The 9,682-nt window shown below is 51.9% G+C and overlaps 1 protein-coding gene across 2 annotated transcripts in view; it reads left to right on the top strand.

Moving 5' to 3' along the window:
- The first annotated feature begins 2,188 nt into the window (after positions 1–2,188).
- XYLB (xylulokinase) overlaps positions 2,189–9,682 on the top strand; it is a 42,995-nt gene continuing 35,501 nt past the window's right edge. Inside the window, exons 1-4 of one of the 2 annotated variants that reach the window (XM_065885081.1) lie at positions 2,189–2,282; positions 3,518–3,600; positions 6,606–6,675; positions 8,461–8,541. In XM_065885081.1, coding sequence (XP_065741153.1) covers positions 2,226–2,282; positions 3,518–3,600; positions 6,606–6,675; positions 8,461–8,541 — 291 coding nt within the window. In that variant the 5' untranslated portion in view covers positions 2,189–2,225. The remainder of the gene's footprint in view (positions 2,283–3,517; positions 3,601–6,605; positions 6,676–8,460; positions 8,542–9,682) is intronic. The other variant, XM_065885082.1, reaches the window with a different exon arrangement.

Raw genomic sequence — 9,682 nt, 5'->3', positions numbered from 1 at the left:
AGTCGAATATTCTGCCATCTTGGACCTAGTTGGTTCTAACCAGTTTTCATCATATCCTATGGCTATGTCATGCTTTTAAAGGCCGTGCCCTGCCCCCTTCCCTCCTGTTTCATAATCACTGGACGGCCAGGGAATTCCCTGCCCTGCTGCTCTCAAGAGAAGAGTGTGCCCGTAGGACACTTCTGGTCCCAGGAAAGGAAAGATGAGAGACACATGGAGCAGAGCCCCTCTAACTGAGACGAGCCTAGATCAGCTGACCTGCTGACATCTGAAAGACAAGAAAAGATGATTGTTTTAAGTCATCAAGTTTGGGGGTGTTTTGTTATGCATCAGTGGTTATCCAACCAGGTCACCTAAGCCAGGAACCTGAGCATTACCTTTGCTGCTCCCTCTCGCAATCCACAATGTTCCCAGAGCTTCCTAAGTATCTCTGGAATCCATCTAGTCTCCATCCTCAGCACCTCTGAGGTGTTAGCCCTAGCTCAGGCCTCCTGCAGCCACATTCTAACTCATTTTTCCTTCCTCCCCTTTGCCCCCATTCTCCACACACAGCATCTTGAGTGACCATCCTTACACGCCCATCTGATCCTGTGGGTTTGCCTCGCCCTCAGGCTGTGGCGTCCTTAGGGCCTGATATGGGAAGGAACCTTGCTAGGCACTGTGGACAATCTGGTCATGGAGAAGAGACACCTCCAGGGCAGTTTCTCCTTTGTTCCTAAATCCCTGGTGCAGGGAGCCAGGTTCAAGGTTGGAGCTGATAAGCAAAAGGCCAGCCTCAGGCCACGGCAGCATTTCCCAAGGGTTCCCTGAAACCCCTCTACTACTGGCTGGGCCTTTTCAGGGCATCAACAGGGAAGACAGTATGAGACGCGTTGATAACCTGGAATTAAGATTTCCATCTTTATTCCTTGCTAGAGGATCAGACCGTGGGTGTACAGTCTCCTTAAACAGGCAAATGGGCTCTCAGACCTGTAGTCTTCTTTGTGGCCACAGTGAAAGTGCTGTTACATCAAGAGAAAGGATGAGTCACCAGTCACCAGCATGGGGTAGAGATGCCACAACCCGTAGAGAACGGCACCCCTGACCAAGAGTAGGTCTTCCTGTGAGGCAGCTTGAGAAACAGCCAGCTGCCTCAGCCTTCAAGAGACTTTTATATTTTGCCACGGGCCTTCTCGCAAGGCTGCCCAGCAAATTGTCTTGTTTAGTGGTTAAACATGTAAATTCTGCACCCAAACTCACTAGCTTTGGGTCCAGCCCTGCCACTGACCTTGGGACCTTGGGTTAAGAAGAGGATCTGGGTTCCAAGCAGCTCAAGTTCAGCAAGAGAGATGTGGGTAATAAGACCTTTGCATCAGGGGCTCTGATGCGCTGGGGGGTCCTGGGCGGAGCACCTGGGTGGGTGTTGGGAAGGCTTCTGCGGGACACACTAGGTGGAATGAGGGGAAGAGAAGGGGTCCTCAGCTCCAGGAAGAGAAGGAGTGAGTCTACTTTTGGTTCTCATCCCCCTTCACTGTGCCTGGAATACCAGCTGACCGCAGGAGTGACGAAGGAGCCCCCTCCGGGGGAAGTGGGGGCGAGGTGGCTCAGGAGCTCTGACTTTAAATGCAGAGGTGGGATGCGGCACACGTCAGACTGGGGATAAATGCAGAGGTGGGATGCGGCACACGTCAGAGCTGGGGAACTACTCAGATCTACTGGGTCAGGACAGGGCCTGCTGGAGCCCCATGCCTCCAACCCCAGGGCACATTTCCCTGTGCCCCCTAACTCACCACTATGAGTGGACAGCTACTGCAGTACCCGAGAGGGACGGCCATGTAAGTCCCCAGGCTCAGGGCCCCCAGAGACAGGGACAAGCCGGCTTAAGGTTGAATCCTCTGGCCCAGGCGTCCTCCGAGAGAAGGCAGGCAGCGTTAGGGCCGGGCCTGTGCAGGGAGCACATTTGGATGGGAAGCGGGGCGGGGCGGGATTGGAGAGAGCGAGCTGCGCAGGGGAAACCCGTCGGTCGCCCAGGTGCGAAGCGCAGGCGGAGGCCGAGCCGCGGTGCGTCCCCTCCCTGTTCACCAGCAGGCGGCGCCAGAGCGCAAGGCCGCGGGGGCCTCGGGTCCCGGAGTCCGGCCGGGCGGGGCGAGGGGCGGACCCCGGCGCATCGGAGCGTTGGGGCGCGGGGGCAGTCCGGCGGCGGGAAGGACAGGCAGAGCGACACGCTTCCTGGAACCTCCGCGGCCATGGCCGAGCACGCCGGTCGCCGCTGCTGCCTGGGCTGGGACTTCAGCACGCAGCAGGTATCGGCGCGGGCCCGGGGTCGGCCGGGCGGGGCCGCCTCTTCCGCGACGCCGGGCGGGCTGTCGGGGGACCCGGGCGCCTGGAACCCTGGGCCACAACCGCGGGCGCGCCTCCCTCTCGGGCTTCCCGGGGACCCGGCGCCTCCTCCCGGCCTGGACCCCGGAACTCCCAGAAAGGGCGTCCACCCCCTCTCCCGAGGGACCCACGGGCACGTGGCGGGGAAATGCCCGGAAGGCTGTGGGGGACCCGAAGGGCTCGCGCGCCGTCATGGGCACAGATTGACAGGGACCCGAAGGAGCTCAGCTACTGTAAACAGAGGACCAGACAGACGGGTAGACACGCAGGCAGAACCAGTGAACTGCAACCAGATCACCGCTAGAAGCTTTTTTTTTTTTTTTTAAGTGAAATGGGCACAGTGCACACCTGAACTTTGTTCCGCCCTGTGACAGCCCTTGGTTGGCACCAGCGTGCTTGGGTCAACGTGCCCAGCTGTGCTGCTCTCAGGGCCAGTCAGACAGGCAAGCAGAGTCAAAATTTGTCTTCAAACTGGGCTTGGGGTGCCAAGGGGCTGGCTCCTCCTTAACTTGGGAAATCAACACAGTTGCAGTGAAATCCCCCTCCTCCGATGGGTCAAGGGAGCAAGGCCAATCAATCCCTGATCAAAGTCCTGTGGGACCTTGGATAAGTCAGGTTGTCCTGCTAGGCCTCAGTTTCTCCATCTGTCCAGGAAAGGAGTTGTATCCTTGAGTTTGGAGGTCTGCTCCATTGGGGCATGTGTCTCTGGTCCTTGACCATGGCCTGTGGGAACAGACCAGGGACCTTGCCTCTCAGATCTCTGCAAGCGTGGACCTCCAAGAGACATCTCAAAACCTTGCCTCCCATGCCTTCCACTCTAGGACTTTCTCAGACCTCCTTGCCTGGCACAGGAACCAGTTTATCTATGGACATCTACCTTTAGAGCATCTTGGCTTTGGCTGTTTGGAGGGCAAAAATTCCCTGAGCAACATGGGTGTTTCTGCTTAGCCTCAGCTTCTCCATTTTACTAAGTCTTTGGATATGTCCCCAGATGGGACCTCTGTTCCCACGGTTACAATGATGCACCCCAGCCTCAAGGAGGTCTCCAGACTGAACCACTTCTAGGGGGCTGGGCTTCACTTGGTGATGTTCATATCCCTGAACCAGTGTAGAAGCTGAGGAAAATTCTATACATTGTTTTTTTTTTAATGCCTTCCAGGTAAAAGTTGTTGCAGTTGATGCAGAGCTGAATGTCTTCTATGAGGACAGTGTGCATTTTGACAGAGACCTTCTAGAATTTGGGTATGTACCCAGTGTGCATGTGTGTGTTGGGGGTTGGTTTTGAGGTCCTCCCTGAACCTTTTTTTGGCTGTGCCGTGTGCAGCTTGCGGGACTGTAGTTCCCCCACCAGGGATTGAACCTGGGCACCCCCCCACCAAGTGAAAGCGTGAGTCCTAACCACTGGACCACCAGGGAACTCCCCCTCCTTCAATCTTTTACATTTATAAACCACACTGTTCTGGTTTCCTCAAACTGCAGGAGGGGTTGTCTTAATAAATCTCTCAGCATCTTTCTTCTATGCCTAGAATGCACGCTTCTGCATTCCTTTCCAATTCCATTCATTGCTTCATATATGTATAGTAGGTATCAGTTGAGACTTACTTTGTACCAAGCACTAACTATGCTGGGCGCTGGGGTGGTGAACGAAAAAGAGACATTGTCCTTGCTTTCCCAGAGCTTCCCATTGAGTGGGGGGGATTGATATCAATCAAAGACTGATTGATTAAAGAAAAAAAAAAAACCAAAAGAATGTTTGTTTATAAACTCAGAGAAGGCCATTGAAGGAAAGAAACTCACTTCTTCAAGTGCTTATTGTAAAGGAATGTGACCTAGACTTGTGAGAGTAGTTTAGGGAATGTTCCTAAGGAAGTAGTGCTTAAGCCAAGATCTGAATGAGTGGGGTTAGCCAGGTGATAGAAGGTAGAGAGCTTTCCACGCAGAAGGAACAGCATGTGCAAAGGCCCTGTGCCAAGGAGCACTGCTCATTAATGGAACTGAAGAAGGCCAAGTGGCTGGGGAGCAGAGAGGGAGGTAGAAGCTGGGTTGGGCCATATAGGCCATGGAATAGAGTTTGTCTTTATCCTAAAAGCTATGGTCACCCACTGAAGGGCCATAGGAATGGGGGGGCCGGGGAGGCATGACATGGTTTTATTTGTGTTTTGAAAAGATCTCTCTGGTGCAGTGGGAAAGCAGGTGGGATGTGGCCAGAATACAGGTTGGAATACCACTGAGGAGGTTTTTCAAGATCATCTGGATGAGAAATGATGTTGACTGGAGGAGAGAGAGCTGGGTGGTAAAATTGACAGGTCTTGGTACAGAATTGAATGTGAGATATGAAGGTGAGGCTTCTGGCTGGCATTCAGGGTGGATGGTAGACTATGAAAGAGAATTGGTTTCCAGAAGAAAGATCATGAGTTTACGTTTTGTATTAGTTTGGTAGGGCTTCCAGTATAAAATACCACAGACTGGGTGATTTAAATAACAGACATTTATGTTCTCATGGGTCTGGAGTCTGGAAGTCCAATTTCAAGGTGCTGGCAGCCTTGCTTTCCTCTGAGGTCTCTCTCCTTCGTTTCCAGATGGCTGCCTTCTTGCTGCCTCTCACATGGTTGTCTCTCTGTGTGAGTGCACCCCTGGTGTCTCCCAGTTATGTTATCTATGTCCTGATCTTTTTTTTTTCAGTTGATAAGTTGTATTTTCATTTTTATTCAGTTCCAGAAACTTTCTTTTTTTTTTTGGCCGTGCTGTGTGGCATGTGGGATCTTAGTTCCCCGACCAGGGGTCGAACCTGTGCACCCAGCAGTGGAAGCATGGAGTCTTAAACACTGGACCACCAGGGAAGTCCTTCAACTTATGAATTTTGGGGGACACAATTCAGTCCATAACAGCTGTGGATTTGTTGATTTTGAGGTGTCTCAGAGAGGTCCTGGTAGAAGTTTCCCTCCATGTCTATTTTAGATGTCACTTCCTTCTTGAAGCCTTCTCTGCTGGCCTTTCCCTCTCACTGCCCATCACCTGTGTTGCCATCTATTTCTCCCCCAGCTGATGTGTCTCCTTTGAGCTGAGGTTGGAAGCCACCTTGCTTTCATATATTTTTTTTTTTAATTTATTTATTTTTGGCTGCATTGGGTCTTCATTACTGCACACGGACTTTCTCTAGTTGCGGCAAGCCGGGGCTACTCTTTGTTGTGGTGCACGGGCTTCTCATTGCGGTGGCTTCTCTTGTTGCGGAGCACGGGCTCTAGGCACGGGGGCTTCAGTAGTTGTGGCACGTGGGCTCAGTAGTTGTGGCTTGCGGACTCTAGAGTGCAGGCTCAGTAGTTGTGGCACATGGGCTTAGTTGCTCCGCAGCATGTAGGATCTTCCCGGACCAGGGCTCGAACCCGTGTCCCTGCATTGGCAGGCAGATTCTTAACCACTGCGCCACCAGGGAAGCCCTTGCTTTCATACTTTATATTACTGCAGGCCACCCATGTTAGAGTTTTGGTAGTTTGTGTCTTTCAAGGAACTGGTCCATTTCATCTAACCTATCAGGTTTGTGGCCATAGAGTTGTTCATAATATTCCTTTATTGTCCTTTGATGCCTATGGGAACAGTAGTTATGACCCCTCTATCATTTCTGATGTTGGGAATTTGTGTCTTCTCTCTTTTTTCTCTTGATGAGCCTGGCTAGAGATTTATCAATTTTATTGATCTTTCCAAAGGATCAGCTTTAGGTTTCATTGATTTTCTCTTTTCATTTTCATTGGCTCGTGTTCTAATTTTAATTATTTCTTTTCTTCTGCTTGGGTTATTGCTGTTGTTGCCATACTTGAGTTTTTGTTTTTTATGTCATTGAATTTCTCAGTCTCTTTTTCTGTTGCTTCTTGGTTTTGAGTCATTGTTTAAAAGGCCTCCTCACTCCAAGATTATGAAGTGGATTTGGAAGGGCTTCTAATCCAACCCCAAATTTCTCCAGTCCTTTCATGCCCACTGCTCCAAGTGACCGCCTTGCAGGGTGAACCCCTTATACTTAGAAGGCTTGTTTTTGCTGGTGCTTTCCGAGAACTGCCACCTCTGGGCCACACCAGGCAATTTCCATGCCTTCTCTCTCCATCTTGCCCAGCATCTTCCCTGTTCAATCTAGAGTTCCCACACAAGGCTGCAGGGGTGGGAGGGTGCTTCTCCTTCTGTGGGAGGGATCCAGGGTCTGCCATCACTGGGCCTCCGCCTGAGGCTCTATCCCACATTCTCTCTTCTGCTTGTAGGACTCAGGGTGGAGTTCATGTTCACGAGGATGGGCTGACAGTGACTTCTCCAGTCCTGATGTGGGTCCAGGTAAGTACAGGGATTCCTGTCCCTCTCCTCTCCCAGCCCATCTTACCAGCAGACTCGGCGATTTGCTAGGAAGCCCAAAGGTGGCAGCCCATGAGAGCCTCTGTTGAGAGGTCCTCCTAGGGAAGTGGAATCTGCATGGTCCTAGGGCCAGACTCAGCCTCAGTACTCCTGAGCTGAGAGGACTCACAGAGGGCTTCCAGGTTCTGAAGCCAGAGCAGCTGGAAAGTCCTGCCAGTGACCATCTTTAAAATGCCACAGAGCAAACGTTTCCCAAACACCCTGATTTCAGGCCCTGTGGCCACGCTTGAACCCTGAGATCCAAACATGCCCCTTGGGCTCTACTCTTAGTGCTCAGTTGCCAGACTCTTTAACCCCAGGGTCAGGGGCCTTCAGAATGGTGGCTTGTGACCTGCCCAGTCAGGCTCAGATCCATCCCAACCAGGCCTGCTCGCTCAGGACCAGCGAGAAAGGAAGATGCCTGTTGCCACATCCGGGTGACCCACGGGGCCACAGGGCCAGGGTGTGTGGACAGCACAGGCAGGTATGATAGGAGCCAAGGGCTGCCTCATGGGCTGCAGGGGACCTGAGACCCTGAAACTAGAGGCCAGCCGAAGGCAGCACTGGATGTGTCTGGCCAAAGCTTTTTCAGTCCTCCAGTACCTGTTTAACCAATTCCCTGTACTAACTTCTTTCTGTTAATGTAACAAGGATGATTTCTTTTTTATCGGCCTAACCCTGACTCATACTGGAGGATTGGGGGTAAAGGATGAACTTCCGCCGCACAGGCTGCCGGGGAAATACTTCAGAGGGCTGAGCCGGAGCACAGGGCAGTGGCAGTGGGGGTAACCGGCAAGAGTCGCTGTCTGGAGGTCCCACTGAGGATGTCAGGGACTTCGGATGGGCCAAGGCCATAACTTGGGGAGGTGGCAAGTGAGTAGAGAGCCAGGCTTGGGGTTGGGACCAGGATAACTGCTACTCCTGAGGGGCCCCCAGAACTGGACCCGTTCTAGCTTTGCCAGTCCCTTCCCCAGCTCTGCCCCACTCCCTGCCTGAGGTTTGGCAAGCAGGGCCAAGTTGGCAGCCGCAGCCAGGACTGTGAAAGAGCCCTCCCGGCATAGGATGAGGGTGGGAGGGTCAGGCCAAAGCTCCAGTGGCTTCTGTACCCTGAAGAAAACACAGCCTGGAGTACGTATCTAATTCCCGGGGAAGTGTCAAGCTCTGCTGGGTGGCACCATCCATCCCACACATGGGGTCTTGCCAGAAAGGCAGTTCCAACCAGACGATGGACGGGGAAATAGGGGGTTGGGACAAATGGTCACCATCTTTACCTCCTCCCTCCAACCTGTAATCCCGGACACAGGAGTCTGGGCCTGGAGCCCTGTTCTGATGGGAGCCTCTGCTTTGCTCTTTGCCTCTCCATTGCAGTGAAGTTATATCACTAATATGGTGGGTTGAAAATGCAGATAAAAGAAACAGAAATTTGAGCCACCTCGTTTTTGCTCTTCCTGCGTGCCTGGAAGTCACCAATGGGAGAAGCAAAATTTGAGGAGTGCTGGTTTCTGATTCCATTTATTTAAAATATTTTTAGCATAGCTCACTTTTTTGTTTGCTTGATGCCTACTTGTTTAATTGATGTATTTATTCTAGTGCTTCCAAATCCCGAGTCCTCAGTTCCTTCTCTGCCTCCGCTGGAAGGGCAGGCACTTACAGTCCAAATGAAGGCTTGTGTGTTAGCCTGGTTCCGTGGTTCAGGACAGTCACGGTGGATTCTGTGTTTCTTCTCAGGCTTTGGATATCATCTTGGAGAAGATGAAGGCTTCGGGCTTTGACTTCTCTCAAGTCCTCGCCTTGTCTGGGGCCGGCCAGGTTTGTTTGCTGCAGCCTCCGTCTATGGCATAAGGGCATCTGTCTTGGGCAGCGGTGCAGGTGCTGAGGTGACAGCTTCCCTCAAGGGAAGTTGCTTGTTCTTGAAAGCCACGGCGCACATTTTGTTGCAGTGAAAATCCGTATAGCTGTTTCACCTTGGTGGATATATCACTTCCCTTCTTGCAAAAGGATTTGAGACAGTTCTTACAATTAAGCGTTATACAAAATAGGACACAGGGTGAGGAGGCACTGGATAGAGGTCCTCTAAGGGGAAGAGGAAGCATTTGACATGAATGTACTATGACTGTTTGAGGGCACAAAATTGCTTTTCTGTTTCTTGGAAGTAAAAGCAAAGTCAGAAATCAGGCTAATAATGATAGCAGTTTTAGTAGTAGAGATATTAGTAACAATGGAGCGCTTAGTGTATGGCAGGTGCAGTACTGAGCATTTGACATGCACTAACTTAATCCATGTGCCGTAGGGTCAATGTGAATGTTAAATACATAGGACAGGGCAAGAAAACTTTAAGCTTTAGCTGCTTTTATTGTCACTGCCATTTACATGGGGAAACAGAGGCACCAAGTGGTGATGTCACTTGCCCAAGGTCACATAGCTGCTAGGAGGGGTCAGGATTCAAGTCCAGTGTTATCCCCCGAATCACTTTGCTCCATGCTGGATTAGCGTGTCTTCACATCCTCATTAGAGAGCGCTTACTGATGCTTCTGAAGAGGCCTCTTCTTCCCCTGACCTAACCGGAGTGTATTGATTGTGTCCTTGTTACACTAAACAGAGTCCCTGGTGATCTTGTCCACATCTCTCACCTGAACCCCAGGCCTGGACACCCTCTTCCTCCCAGACATCCCGTCCCTCCCAGCCCCCTTGGCCGGGTGTCCCAGGAATACCCCAAACTTATCATGTCCCACACTGAGCACACTGTCTTTCCCCCGATGTCCTCCTCCGGTGTCCTTTCTTGGGGAGTTCTCCTTCTCCACCGGGGCCACAACCCAGGTGTCATTCCTGACCCCTCCATTTTCCCACCCCAACATGCAGGGGGTCCCCTCGTGCTGCTGATTTGTACTTACTCTTGAGTCTGCCATTTCTTCTCCAACTCCGCCTCTGTTGCCCCAGGCCTAGTACCCAT

This window comes from Phocoena phocoena, chromosome 10 (assembly GCF_963924675.1).
Source record: "Phocoena phocoena chromosome 10, mPhoPho1.1, whole genome shotgun sequence".
Lineage (NCBI taxonomy): Eukaryota > Metazoa > Chordata > Mammalia > Artiodactyla > Phocoenidae > Phocoena > Phocoena phocoena.
This window is presented reverse-complemented; position numbering and strand designations above follow the sequence as displayed.